Raw genomic sequence first — 13685 nt, forward strand, 5'->3', positions numbered from 1 at the left:
AACTCGATAGTTACTCTACTTCTATGGTCACAGCGGGTGGGTTAGTCCTAAATTCTTTGAGGCTGTCATTCTCTCGGGTGCTTACATTCGAGTCTTGCACCTCAGCTCTGCCAAGCAAAGTAGGCACGATCGAAGTCAAACTTGAAGTTCATGAAAGCTTGGCTGGTACTCTGGAAGATATCTTTCCCGTATAACCTCACTGAGAAGACATAATAATCATCACAAGATACATTCTACGAACGATATGTAATAAGATCTTGGAGCCCCCAATTGTCAAACATCTACAGGATCCGAAATTTTTGTTACCAAAAATAAGTGGTGCTACAGTGAGATGATACTGCTTTTAATACCTTGAGAGAACCGGTATTTCACGTAAAGATAGTTTGTGAGCTGATAGCATATACCCGTTCCTTTTTGATATTAGAGATTGTTATGGGATTCAATTCCTGGGGCACAGACATACCACGTTTATAAGAGAGTATGATTGTTTGAGCATATTTCCATATCGGCTAGTTTCCGACACAGCTAAACATATCTTCAATGTTAAGTCTTATCTCGGTTATTCGGAATGAGGCAATTACCCTGGCCTCGGATGAAGTCCGTGGCTCTGAAGAGAAAACAACAAGTGATACCGCAGAAAGTTGATCAGCGCAAGTCATACAGTAGTGTCTGTCATGTAAGTCATTCGACTCCGGTGGCACACAAGGCTAAATTGTATGATTTGCGCTGATCAACTTTCTGCAGTATAAAGCTTCCAGTTGTCCAAGAAAGTAGGAGGTGGATCTTTTTGATATCCTCGGGTACGGCTATACTTCGGTACTACAACCCTGCACAAGTTTCCTGTTATTGAAACACAACACATAAGCGATGAATGTTAAGATAACCTCAGAAATATCTCAAAAGCAGTACTTTTCTCATGCGGAGAAAGTACAACCGCCTAAAGAATACGTCGAATAAGGGTGTCTCGCAAAGATGGCGGGATGCTTGACCGGTAAAGCGAGGGAGTAGATGATCGGCAAGCAAACCAGGGCCCAATCCAGTCTAACTATAGTCCGCGAAGCTTGGTTAATGCTTGATATTCGGTCTATTGTCCAAATCCAGTACAAGTGCAATCTCGATGGACGAATGTAAGCATCCCCCATATTCTACGGATCCACCTCCACGTATGTCGATGGCAAATGCCTCCTACTTGAGCACACGGCCTGATTGAAATGGTCCACTAGTCCACGTATAAAATACAGTACCCTACGTCTATTCATAGAGGAAGGAACTGCCCCGTGCTGCTTTTTCTCTTGGTTTTATCCCACCTATGACACGCTTTCCAACGAGATAATACTCGAGTGCTCGTTATGACCGACAGGACGGGGCTGAGTGCCCTAAAAGGTGCTCGGCTGGTGGCATCTATTACATCAGTGTGTGCTCCGTCATTTTTGCTTTTTGGCTATGACCGAGGTGTCATTTCTGGGGTTGTAATCTACGAGTATTGGCTCGAGGCCATGGGACACCCTAGCACTGTTATGACGGACACTATCACTGCTCTATATGATATTGGCGCAGTATTTGGAGCCATTGGTGCTGCTTTGACGGTTGAAAGGTTTAGACGAAAGCGCGGGCTACTTACCGGGGCAGCTCTCATTGTTATAGGTGCTATACTAATGGGTTGTTGCGTGGAGAGGATTCAGATGATAGTTGGTAGAATCGTGACTGGCTTAGGTAGGTCAAATTCTATGAGCACAAGGGCTTTAAGCATGCTCTAATATTTATGGTATCTCATTTTATAAGTATCGGATTTCTCACTCCCATCGCCCCTGTATACCAAAGCGAGATCTGTTTACCCAGTCAACGTGGATGGCATTTATCATGCCAACTATCAACAATGTTGTTCGGATTAATGCTGGCCTATTGGGTCAGCTACGGCTTCTACTTTCACCCCGGGGCTGTGCAATGGCGGTTCCCTATTCCGTTTCAAGCTGTCTTTGCGATTTATATTCTCGCCTTTGCACGCTTCCTACCAGACACACCACGCTGGCTTATGTTGCACGAGGCAACGCCAGGGAAGGAACCTATGTCTTGTCAAAGCTGCGTGATAAACCAACTGACGATCGAATGGTGCAAAAGGAGAAGAACGAGATTCTCTCCGCAATCAATATCGAAGCTGAAGAGGAAGGGCCTTGGAAGTCACGTTTCTCAGATGGAGGTTGTCCAGCAAACAAGCGGTTCTTCTTGGCAGTTGGAATCCAATTCATGCAGCAGACTTCTGGTGAGATTTCATGCTCGGACTGGGTACGAACTCTCCCTGATCAAACAGGAATCAACATTGTGACTTACTATGCTCCCACCTTGCTAAAGAGCTCTTTAAACATGACACAAGAGCGGGGACTTTTTGTCAGCTGCTTTCTCCAGGTGTGGTATATCATAGCTTCGTTTTTGACGGTTTGTTGTGCTTCTCAGTCCCTTGGTATATATTTCTGATCTTCGCAGTGGCATATGATCGATGCAGTTGGTCGTCGGCGGCTATACATTAGCATGTCACTTGGGATGTGTGTTGTGTTGATCTGTGAGGCTGCAACAGTAGCGGCCAATAATCAACGGCCTGCTATTGCTGCTGTCTTCTTCATCTTTGCGTTTGAAGCTTGCTTTACACGGGGTAAGCCCAATCGCTTGAATATCTCACTTTCTCTCCCTATTTTAATTGGTGCATATCACAGGTTGGATGGCTACAGTATGGGTATACCTACCCAGCGGAAATCCTCCCTCTAAAGATTCGTTCAAAGGGATCTGCGCTCGCAGCTGCAGCGGACTTCCTTGGAAACTTTCTGGTGAGTATATTCTTTCTTTCTTTTCGACGTACTGTAGTAAATCGTTCTGACTCGCCACAGGTCGTCAAAATTGCACCCCCGGCTCTAGAAAATATTGGCTATAAAACATACATTATCTTCGCGGTCTTCAACCTCGTCACTGCATTAATCGTGTGGTGTTTATACCCGGAGACTTCATATCTCAACTTGGAATCAGTTGAACTGTTATTCCTCCCAGACGAAGCTCGCGATCAGGAAATTGCTTCAGAGGAGACATTCCTACAAAGGTCTTTCCAGTGGAGTGTTGTTCCTAGAGCACGAATGGCTGTCAACGAGGCAAAGGCTAGACAAATGGCAGGCCTTGATCTCATTGCAATCGATATTGAAGCCGATGATATTCCCCACGGATTAAAGAAAGAATTGGCATCTGATCACGTCGAGTTTAGGGAATGAACGGACAACTACCGATATCACATTCCATGTTTGCAAGGGAGGGGTTTCACCGAGGCTTGGGCGTAAATGCTTGCCTAGTCAAGACATTTCAATCCATGTTAAAATTCCTCTGATCTTTTCCTATGTTCTAAAACTAAGACCGACTCCTTACAATTGGAACGGTATCTTCACAAAGATATCTCTACAACATTGACGACTTGAATAGCAAACCGAAAAAATAATAATATAACAATAATAGTAACGGAAGATCTCTTTATAAAGAACCAGGCTCCAGATGAATATGTAAAGATGCCCGCTGCTCAGTAGCATGGCACTTTGAAAGTCTCCAAGCAAATTGAACCACAAAAAAGAAAAGAAAAGAAAAGAAATATTCTGGGCAAAGGACTTTTGAAAGCTTCCGCCATAGTAGAACTAAAACCGGGTAAAGAAGCCCTTTTATCCAACATATCCGTCTTAGATCACGACACTATCGAACAGTCAGTAAATCATCCAGCTTGAATAGAATCGTTTCCTTGTCAACTTACCTCCAGGGGTTCTGCTCGTCACCATACTGGATACCCTCGATCCAGTTCTTCATCTGGAGAGCAATCTCACCAGCCTCCTGGTCCTCTTTCAGACCACACTCAACCATCTTGCCTCTGTAGCTGATATTGCGGACAGGGCTGACAATAGCAGCAGTGCCTGCACCAAACACTTCGATCATGCGACCTTCCTCGGAAGCCTCAGCAACCTCGGACATCTTGATCTTGCGCTCGGAGATGTTCCAGCCCTTAGGGCCCAGTCTCTCACGTGCAAGAGTCAGGACAGAGTCGCGAGTGACACCCTCCAGAATGGTACCATCAAGAGGAGCAGTGATAAGCTCCTTCTGGCCGGTCTCCTTGTTCTTCAGGGCAATGAAGAGGTTCATAGTGCCGACCTCGGTCACATATTCCTCCTCGCCGAAGAGCCACAGGTTCTGCTGGAAGCCACGGGATGCAGCCTCGAGCTGGGGCAAAATGCAGGGGGCATAGTTGGCACCAAGCTTCTTGTCACCAACGCCGCCGGGCCAGGCACGGACGGCGTAGTCAGTGGCTTCCAGTGAGATGGCCTTGAAGCCAGTGGGGTAGTAAGGCCCAACAGGACTGGCAATAACGAAGAGAAGGGCGGATCCTGGGGGACCCACGCCCAGAGTCTTCTGGGTACCAATCATGGTAGGGCGGAGGTACAAGGAGTAACCACGCTCGCTGTAACGGTTAGCAAAAACATCTATCTGAGCAGAAAAGATGCACTCACGCAGGGATGAATCGGCTATCCAACTTCACGAACTCTCCGATAATCTTAGTCAACGCATCGCCGTCCACGGTAGGGAGGGCAATACGCGCAGAAGACTTGTTCAGACGTTCCATGTTCTTGTTAGGGCGAAACAGACGAATACCACCGTTGTCGTCCTTGTATGCCTTCATTCCTTCGAAGCATTCAAATGCATAGTGGAACACACAGGTTGAGGGGTCCAAGCTAAGGTTCTGGTAGGGGATAATGCGAGGTGTGTGCCATCCGTCGGTAGCTGTCCACTCCACGGAGAGCATGTGATCTATGGAAGACTCCAGTCAGCACACATAGATCAATTGCTCATCAAAACGCTCTCACCCGTAAAATTCTTGCCAAAGACAAGGTCCTTGGAGTCCATAAGCTCTTTGGGTGTGGTGGTCTTGGTGACGGTTAACTTCGAAGGGTCGAGGCCGGGAAGCTGAGAGGCAGCGGCCGCGGAGGCGCTGAAAGCTCGCTGCCATGTCCGGCTGGTGTTAATGTTCTGCGAGGAGAGGGCGCGGGGCATAGCAAGCCCGGTCAGCGCCTGTCGGCGAGCTAATTGGAACGACTTCATGACTGTGGCAATGTCAGGTACAATTCAAGGGCCAGCCAGGAACTGAGTGGAGATTGGAGATGACAATTGAGTCACTTAAGAGGGGATATCGACATACCGTAGACTGCGCACAGGTCACTGGTCTTTATATCTGGACCAAGATGACTCCGCACTAGAAATGAGTCGCTCTGCGGAGCTCAGCGACAACTCCGACTCGGCCCCAAGCGGGTTAATTTGGCTCACCGCCCCGCAAAACAGCAATGACTCAGCTCTTCAGCTGCAGGTTTGGCCAATAAGAAGCTCCAAACTAGATCGACCCGCCGACTTCGGCTTGTGTCGGTAGCTCGCGCCTGAGGCAGACTATACACGTGACTGCGGTCGCGATACGCCAGACGATAACAAACCATTGTGATCATTTTGGTGACCCGGGCAGAGCTGTGAAGCCTCAAGTTGACATTGCTATCCGTTCGTAGTCAGGCATTAGCGGGTCCACCTGTCTTTCCAATCCCCCCATTCGATGCTACCGTGTTGATACGAAGTCATGTCTTGTGCTGACTCTCTGTGACGACACTGTGAAACGAGCCTTTGCCTTCGCTTGTTCTGCCCCATAGCAGATCAATTTGCGCCTGCAGTTCCACAATGTTTTCCTCCGCGCTCAAGTCGTTCAGCTCCAACATCTCCGCCAATTACCAGATTTCACCCAACCCCACCGTTTACTCCGGCCCCTGGAAAATCCACGACGCAAAGAAAAAGTCCACAGGAACTCCCGCATCAGTATTCATATTTGATCGCAAGTCACTTGAGTCGCGTTCTGGTGGATTTGGGAGAAGTTCTGGATCCTCCAAGAAGCTCCAGGAAGATGTGATCGAACGACTCAAACGCGAAGCGAGTAATCTTGCCCGCCTACGACATCCGTCTGTTCTCCAGGTGCTTGAGCCGGTGGAAGATACACGAAATGGTGGCCTTATGTTTGCGACGGAGCATCTCACAGCATCACTCTCTGGGCTGCTTCTGGAGAAGGATGATCAAGAGAACACATCACGAGGCGGTTCGCGAACAACCCGCTACATGGTTGAGGAGGCAGACGGAACCCGGAGAAGAAGAGACGTGGAAATTGATGAACTGGAAATCCAAAAGGGACTACTGCAAGTGGCAAAGGGTCTCGAATTCCTTCACGAGTCCGCGGGCTTGGTGCATGGAAACCTGAACCCAGAGGCTATCTATATCAATGCCAAATCAGATTGGAAAATCTCTGGTTTGGGATTTGCAGGGCCACCGGACTCTTCGGAAACTAAGTCGCCATTGCCGCCATTAGCTGTATCCGAGGTTCTCTATCAAGATCCAAGGCTCCCTGCTTCGGTCCAATTGAACATTGATTACACATCGCCTGACTTTGCCCTGGACTCAAATGTATCTTCAGCTGCCGATCTCTTCTCTCTGGGTCTCATTATTATCGCTCTGTACAACTCGCCGCATGTCTCGCCTCTACAAACGAACGCGAACTTGACTACATATAAGAAGCTGCTGAGCTCTCCATCTTCTACTCCATCCCAGGGCAACAACTTCCTGTGCTCAAAACCAATTCCTAAAGATGTGCTGTCTTATGTTCTACCAAGGCTCATTACGAGGAGGCCTGCTCAGCGCATGAATGCTCGAGAATTCCAGCAATCTCAGTACTTCGACAATGTGTTGGTTTCGACGATTCGGTTTCTGGAATCTTTGCCAGCCAAAAACCCAAATGAAAAGTCTCAGTTCTTGCGTGGCCTGCAGCGAGTACTGCCTGAATTCCCTGTCTCCGTGCTAGAAAGAAAAATATTGGGGGCACTAATGGACGAGCTGAAGGATCGAGAATTACTCCCTCTAATTTTACAGAATGTGTTTGGCATTCTGCAGCGAATTCCGAATGGACGCCGTGTATTCCCTGAAAAGATCATTCCTCGTCTGAAGGAGGTTTTCGGAACTGATTCGGGCAAGACTGAACGAGACTCCAAAAAGGATGCCGGTCTTATGGTTGTGCTTGAAAATATGAAGCTTATTGCCGACAATTGTTCCGGCATGGAATTCAAAGACGGTGAGTCGTCCGGATCCATACACTCGTCCCCGCATCTGACCTTTTGCTAGATATTCTACCTCTGATCCGCCTTGGCCTGGATTCGCCTACGCACTCCCTGGTGGATGCTGCGATCAAATGTCTCCCCGTGGTGCTCCCAGTTCTCGACTTTAGTACGGTCAAGAATGAGGTGTTCCCTCCCATTGCTAGCACTTTCAGCAAAACTAGCAGTCTTGCCATCAAGGTTCGCAGTCTGGAAGCTTTCAGTGTGTTGTGCGGTGCCTCTCCGGGTGATTCTAATGGGCTTGACGATGATCTTTCTGGGATCCAGACGAGCAAGTCGAAAACAGCCAAATCTTCTATCTTGGACAAGTACACTATTCAAGAAAAGCTTGTTCCGTCTCTAAAGGCGATCAAAACAAAAGAGCCTTCGGTGATGATGGCTGCACTCAAGGTCTTCCGTCAAGTTGGAACTGTCGCAGACACTGATTTCTTAGCCCTGGAAGTGCTTCCGGTTCTATGGAGTTTCAGTCTTGGGCCGCTGTTAACTCTCCCTCAGTTCAACGATTTCATGGCATTGATTAAATCCCTTTCCACTAGGATTGAACAAGAACAAACCAAAAAGCTGCAAGAACTTTCCTCCGGTGCTGAATCTAGTGGGTTCAAGGACGGCGTCGACCGATTCTCGCAATCTGCTACCGATCTTACTTCGTCTGAGACAGATGGAGCTCGGAACAACTTCGAGCGCCTCGTTCTTGGAAAGAAAGCTTCGCCAACAAATGGTGATATGGATATGTGGGGCAGCATGGAGCCTGAGCCAGCCAAACCAGCTCCTCCAAGCATGTCATCTTCATTCGCATGGTCCTCAAACAATACTGGCAAACCAACCCAAGCAGGTTCTTTGAGCCAACAGTCTAACCTTGGTTTCCGCTCCATCACTCCGGATCAGAAATTGAGCACTTTCCCGACTCTCGAGCCTGCACGACAAACCTCTCCAGTCTCTCAAGCGTTCCCTGCAATGCAACCTTCATCATCCATCTGGGGATCACCTACTAGTCCTCAACCCCAGATTGGCGGAGGTCCGTCGTTGGCTTCTGTGTCGATCATGGCACCCTCAAACCCCATATCCAGGCCGATGGCCCAGCAAGCACCCAACTACTCTGCATTCTCGATACCCCCTCCTCCTGCAGGGAACATGGGAACCAACAACACCATGAGGTCTCCTCCATTGAACACAACGATGCGATCAGCATCGTTCCAGAGCACACCGACGACTCAGGGAAGTCAAAAGCAAGGGCTGGACAAATATGAGAGTCTGATATAGCCGAGGATCTGTCAAATATTGCATAGTGAACAGTCAAATTCAAAAATATTGTAACTAACTGTAACCTAACTATGAATTCCACTGTGGGCCTGCCAAGCCATGCAGATCGGACCCCGGTCGGCGCGAGAGAGACACGTACCTGATTGGTGACTCTGCTATGTCATAGCTACCACTTCAAGCCCCTCATGCACTCGATGCGTGGCATTGTGCCCTTGTCCCGGCGCTTCGTGTCACCTTTACCCCTCCGCCTCTCACCTTCCCGATTTCCAACATTCTCTTCACATTCTCATTCCCGTGCCGCCATGGATGACAGCATTAAGCAGCATTACTTGGCTGATTCGCCGCCTACAGTTGTCAGATTGGAGGTGAGGTCTCACTTTGAGACCCTCAAGGACCAAAAGCTCAGAAAATATGCGCACTTCATGAGCAGGTACGCTGTCCCAGGCACTTCCCTGCAGCCCACCCAGCTAGAGTTGGTTGTCACGAGCTAATGCGTGATCTTCAATTTGAACAGGGCTGCATTTGAGGGCACCCGTGTCACTCTGCGTCAAGTCTCTCCCGAATCCGAGCCCATCTATGACCTCATTCTCTCCCTCTATCACGCTTCCAATGGTGACTGGGACAGCCTCGCCCAGAAAACACAAGTGAGCACCGACGATCTCCGTTTCTTCCTCGAATATGCAGGACAATTCCTGGGCAACTGCGGGAACTACAAAGGATTCGGTGACTCCAAGTTTATCCCTCGGATCCCAGCATCCGCGCTCGAGGCTCTGGCATCGTCCACCCCGGAGACCATGGCGGCTTTCCAGAAGGCAAACAGCACTGGAGGGGGTATCTATGAGACCAGTGAACAGTCCATGATGCACCTTGGATACCCTGACGGTGGCCACATGACCACCTACTACCCCGATTCACCCACAATCTCGAAGGGCGAAATCACGGCAATCGGTGACTTGATGGAGAAGAAGGGTCTGGCGTTGGAGAACACCAGAATTCGCAAGACACCCTCTGGTGATTTTGAGCTCTTGATCGCCTCCGGCGTGTCATCTCCTCCTGCTAAGGACCGTGACCTTGGCGAGGTGGAGACTTTTGACCTTGAGGGCGATCTGAAAGGCAAGAACCTGCGTCTCGTCTTTGGTGACCACCAGGAAGAGATGGCGAAGATTGCCCACAGTGTCAAGAAGGCCGGTTTGAACGCTGCAAATGTTAACCAAAAGCGGATGTTGGACTCCTATGCTCTGTCCTTCGGTGCTGGATCTATTGAGGCTTTCAAAGAGAGCCAGCGTATCTGGGTGAAGGACCAAAAGCCTGCTCTGGAAACCAACCTTGGATTCGTTGAGACCTACAGAGACCCTCACGGTGTGCGAGGTGAATGGGAGGGTTTTGTCGCTTTGGTATGACTCGCATCCGCCACTGTTCACTCATTTGACTAACTCTTCGAAGGTCAATTTGGAGCGAACTCGTGCCTTTGGTGCGCTTGTAGATAGTGCTGAGAGCATGATACCTAAGCTTCCCTGGGGCAAGGACTTTGAGAAGGACACTTTCCTCAGCCCTGATTTCACATCATTGGAAGTCTTGAGCTTTGCCTGCTCTGGCCTCCCGGCCGGTATCAACCTCCCCAACTATGATGATATCCGTCAGAACCTTGGCTTCAAGAACGTGTCCCTGGGCAATGTCCTGAGCGCCAAAGCTCCTAACGAGCCTATTCCTTTCATTAGTGAGGCCGACCTGGATGTCTACCGCAGATGCCGCGATCCCGCATTCGAAGTGCAAGTAGGCATTCACGAACTTTTGGGCCACGGTACTGGCAAGCTCCTCCAGGAGACAGCGCCTGGGGAGTATAACTTTGATATTAAGGACCCTCCCATCAACCCAGTTACCAATAAGCCTGTGTCAACCTGGTACAAGCCTGGACAAACATGGAGCTCCGTCTTTGGCTCTATTGCCTCATCATATGAAGAGTGTCGTGCTGAGTGTGTCGCCATGGCTCTGGGCTGCGACTTTAGCATTCTGAAGATCTTCGGATTCGGCGATGGCAAGGAGGACTTGTACAGTGAAGCCGGTGACGTTCTGTTCGCAGCATACTTGTCCATGGCCCGTGCCGGTCTTGTTGCCCTCGAGTTCTGGGATCCCAAGACCCAGAAATGGGGCCAGGCTCACATGCAGGCCCGTTACAGTATCCTGCGCACCTTCCTCAAAGCCGGTGATGAATTCGTCAAGCTTTCTTACAGCAAGGAGGATCTGTCCGACCTAGAGATACGCCTCGATCGGTCTAAGATTCTGACTCATGGGCGTCCCGCTGTCGAGAAATACCTCCAGAAACTGCACGTATACAAGAGCACCGCAGACATTGCCGCTGGTAAGGGATTGTATGATGATATCACGTCTGTTGATAGCTGGTGGGGAACTAAGGTGCGGGATGTTGTTCTTAAGAACAAGGTCCCTCGTAAGATCTTTGTTCAGGCCAACACTATCCTGGAGGGTGATCAAGTCACACTGAAGGAGTATGAGCCAACTCTTGAGGGTCTGATCCAGAGCTTTGCTGAACGCAAAGTCTGAGTCAGGCATTCTAAGCATCTAAGTAAAAATGAGACCAATACATACTTGTCTCCCATGTTGAGCATCACCCTAGCCATTGTAATCTTTGGAATAAATCTGCTCAGACAAGACGACTACCATTTGCTGTATGGTGGTTGTATGAAAATTGATAGCATAAGTAGATAGAAGAACATATATATATCGTGTGCTCCGTACAGCTGCAACTTTCATGGCTGAAATGCTCTTTTACTCGGCAGCCATAATATCAACAATACACTCGCAATCAAACATATATCGCCAACACCTCCGTGTTTTGTAGTTTGGACCGCCAAGTTTGTGACGGCTAGTGAGGCGCTCGGACTTACCGCCGAGTCGATCTACGCTTCCCCAACCTCTAAGCGCTCTCACCTCTCTACTCCGTAACTCCTTTGACATTCCTAAACCACGACGAAGTCCACCAAGCGATATAATTATCTCGATTGTTTTGGTATAGAGATTGTGTGGGTCTCTGTGCGCTAGTGCGAGAAACGGCAGACATCGCAACTCCTTAACATCGTCTTGGGCGTGTTCACCTCAGACCAGACCGCGAGAGGACCCAATAATCATTTTGGGTTATTCAAACCGTGACGCCTGAGTCGCTTCAGGCAAAATAAAGCACGGTGTCGCGAGAAACGCCGCCGTCCCATTCATCAAACACGGCGTGCCCGCACCCGCCAGCGAACTCCCCAGAGGAGCACGACGACTACTACATCACACCCCCGCCGCACTCTCCAGCAGCGTCTGCCTCAAGCTCCTCATCTCCCAACCCACCGCCCTTTTCATCCCTTTTCTTTGCTACTTCGCCCGACCCCAATCGCGCGAGCAAAGTCACCGAACCTGGTCCCGCCTGTCACCCAGCCGTAGCACCTCCGCCACCAGTCGAGGCGCCGCTCGAACCGGCCCCTTCGTCGGCGGTTGTTGCTGATACAAAAGCTTCCTTCTCCGAACCCAAAAACGAGGGCTCCGGAAAGTGTTCCGACGACAGCGAACCGCCTCCACCCTACGAAGAAGGTTACAGTCCACTCGAGTCATTCACCTACGTTATGGCTGCTGCAGGAGGTGCTTCAAGCATCATTACCCAGGTGCAGCAAACGGGAGGTCCACCGATCAATACTCTGGGAGGTATGTATTTGGCGCAAAGTTGTTGGAGCTTGCTATCTGTTGCTAATTAGCAAGACAGATATTGGCGGTGATGAGCATATCACGCTTGACCTTCGGTAAGGACTTGTTGCAACATGACCCATTTGATTTCTTTATTTTTAATCAGTGTATAGTGGCACCCGGTTTACTCTTTCGCGGGACGAATTGCTAACCCTGCCGGAATTCGTTCTATTGTCTCTTTTCCCTAACGGCCTACTTCCGGATGGACATGCCACTACAAACGGATTCCATGACAGTGATGTCTATGCCGTCGATGTACGTGGACCTACATATTGGAAATAAATGCCAGACTTCTGACAGCTATCATACAGTACGACCCGGCTTCGCTCCAGTATATGTTGGACTTCTTCCGCACAGTTGCTCAAACCATCCCCTCGTCATTGCCATCTGGCTCTACTTCGCCGGAGATGGAGATGCCTGATGCCATACAAGGTTCAGCCCGTGACATGCTCCAGGATCGCGCCGGTATCATCGTGCTTCGCGAGGATCTCGATTTTTATGTCATCCCCCCGCGCCCTGAAATTGGACATGAAGAAATGCTCGAAGTCAAGCGAGCAGCTGGACGATCGCTGTTGAGACAGGACGGAATCTTCTCAGGACTCAGGAAAAGCGAAGAGATTGGTTCAACCGAGCAGCATCTGATTGAGATGTTGACAGCCGGGTAAGTGCTCCACGCGCTAAGCAACAAGATCAGGTTCTAACATCCGATACAGAGGATTCGACCGTGAGGACCAATGGGGCCACCGAGCCCCGGAGCCCAACAAAGCAGTTATCTGCAGTCTCGCCCTTGCCAAGCTCCGCACCGACATCCGCGGAGACTTGTCCAACAACAATGCAGTTGGTATGGCCCAGAAGCTTCTTCTGTTCTGGAGGAAGCCTGCTCGGCGATGCTGGTGGGAGGGCATTGAGCTCGATGATGTGGAGGGCGCCGAAGGACAGGTCAAGGTCTGGATCCGACGTGTATGGACTTTGGAAATGGTGAGACTTCAATCCATTCATTGCATTCGCCCAATCTAAAAGCTAATACGTTTACAGAGCGTTATTGGCCTCCGCTGAATATTTCTTTTCTTTTTTGCATTTGTACTGCGACTATCATTCCCCGGCCTCGCGCCTCGAAATTTGTTTCGTCTTTTCTTTTCTTTTCTAGGGTTGCATTTTATACGTTTTTGCAACCCCGCTGATCAAGCCTATCTCACCGACAGCAGGGCTGGCGTACGTAGCAGTTTGGTGTTTTTATTCCTTTCAGTATATTGATTTTCCTACTCAAATTGGTGAGATACTCTTGGATACAGTAGTTATTTTGGCCATGAACCTTTGAAAATATGGTTAAGGATCAAAAATTAGCAATGTTGGCTTCACCCTCCTATATCAAAACCGTTCGTCAGGCCCAATTGGCGTGTACCAGGTAAACAAAGACCAAGAATGTGGTTATTGATCTTCTGCATAAATGTCGCCTAAGGCATCAATCACGTGACATATGGA

General features: G+C 49.3%; 5 protein-coding genes across 5 annotated transcripts; 4 read left to right on the forward strand and 1 right to left on the reverse strand.

Moving 5' to 3' along the window:
- Nucleotides 1–1349: 1349 nt before the first annotated feature.
- N7446_000837 (uncharacterized protein) lies at nucleotides 1350–3251 on the forward strand (the record flags this gene model as incomplete). The annotated part of the gene is made up of 5 exons (XM_058509604.1): nucleotides 1350–1713; nucleotides 1748–2433; nucleotides 2482–2647; nucleotides 2709–2819; nucleotides 2857–3251. The coding sequence occupies 5 exons, from the start codon at nucleotides 1350–1352 to the stop codon at nucleotides 3249–3251; spliced, it is 1722 nt and encodes a 573-aa protein (XP_058378583.1).
- A 453-nt stretch (nucleotides 3252–3704) lies between these two features.
- On the reverse strand, nucleotides 3705–5498 carry N7446_000838 (branched-chain amino acid aminotransferase, cytosolic; the record flags this gene model as incomplete). Its single annotated transcript, XM_058509605.1, has 6 exons — nucleotides 3705–3717; nucleotides 3776–4474; nucleotides 4524–4821; nucleotides 4878–5114; nucleotides 5210–5279; nucleotides 5496–5498. The coding sequence occupies 6 exons, from the start codon at nucleotides 5496–5498 to the stop codon at nucleotides 3705–3707; spliced, it is 1320 nt and encodes a 439-aa protein (XP_058378584.1).
- Nucleotides 5499–5730: 232 nt separating this feature from the next.
- On the forward strand, nucleotides 5731–8465 carry N7446_000839 (putative protein kinase Scy1; the record flags this gene model as incomplete). Its single annotated transcript, XM_058509606.1, has 2 exons — nucleotides 5731–7162; nucleotides 7213–8465. 2 exons carry the CDS (start codon nucleotides 5731–5733, stop codon nucleotides 8463–8465), a joined length of 2685 nt encoding a protein of 894 aa, XP_058378585.1.
- A 302-nt stretch (nucleotides 8466–8767) lies between these two features.
- On the forward strand, nucleotides 8768–11024 carry N7446_000840 (dipeptidyl-peptidase III; the record flags this gene model as incomplete). Its single annotated transcript, XM_058509607.1, has 3 exons — nucleotides 8768–8895; nucleotides 8980–9859; nucleotides 9909–11024. 3 exons carry the CDS (start codon nucleotides 8768–8770, stop codon nucleotides 11022–11024), a joined length of 2124 nt encoding a protein of 707 aa, XP_058378586.1.
- A 54-nt stretch (nucleotides 11025–11078) lies between these two features.
- On the forward strand, nucleotides 11079–13259 carry N7446_000841 (putative general stress response protein Whi2; the record flags this gene model as incomplete). Its single annotated transcript, XM_058509608.1, has 7 exons — nucleotides 11079–11160; nucleotides 11721–12164; nucleotides 12223–12259; nucleotides 12317–12458; nucleotides 12515–12864; nucleotides 12917–13181; nucleotides 13239–13259. The coding sequence occupies 7 exons, from the start codon at nucleotides 11079–11081 to the stop codon at nucleotides 13257–13259; spliced, it is 1341 nt and encodes a 446-aa protein (XP_058378587.1).
- Between the last annotated feature and the right edge of the window lie 426 nt (nucleotides 13260–13685).

The sequence above is a fragment of the Penicillium canescens genome (genome assembly GCF_028828765.1).
Source record: "Penicillium canescens strain IBT 15451 chromosome Unknown utg000001l_segment0_segment0, whole genome shotgun sequence".
Taxonomy (NCBI): domain Eukaryota; kingdom Fungi; phylum Ascomycota; class Eurotiomycetes; order Eurotiales; family Aspergillaceae; genus Penicillium; species Penicillium canescens.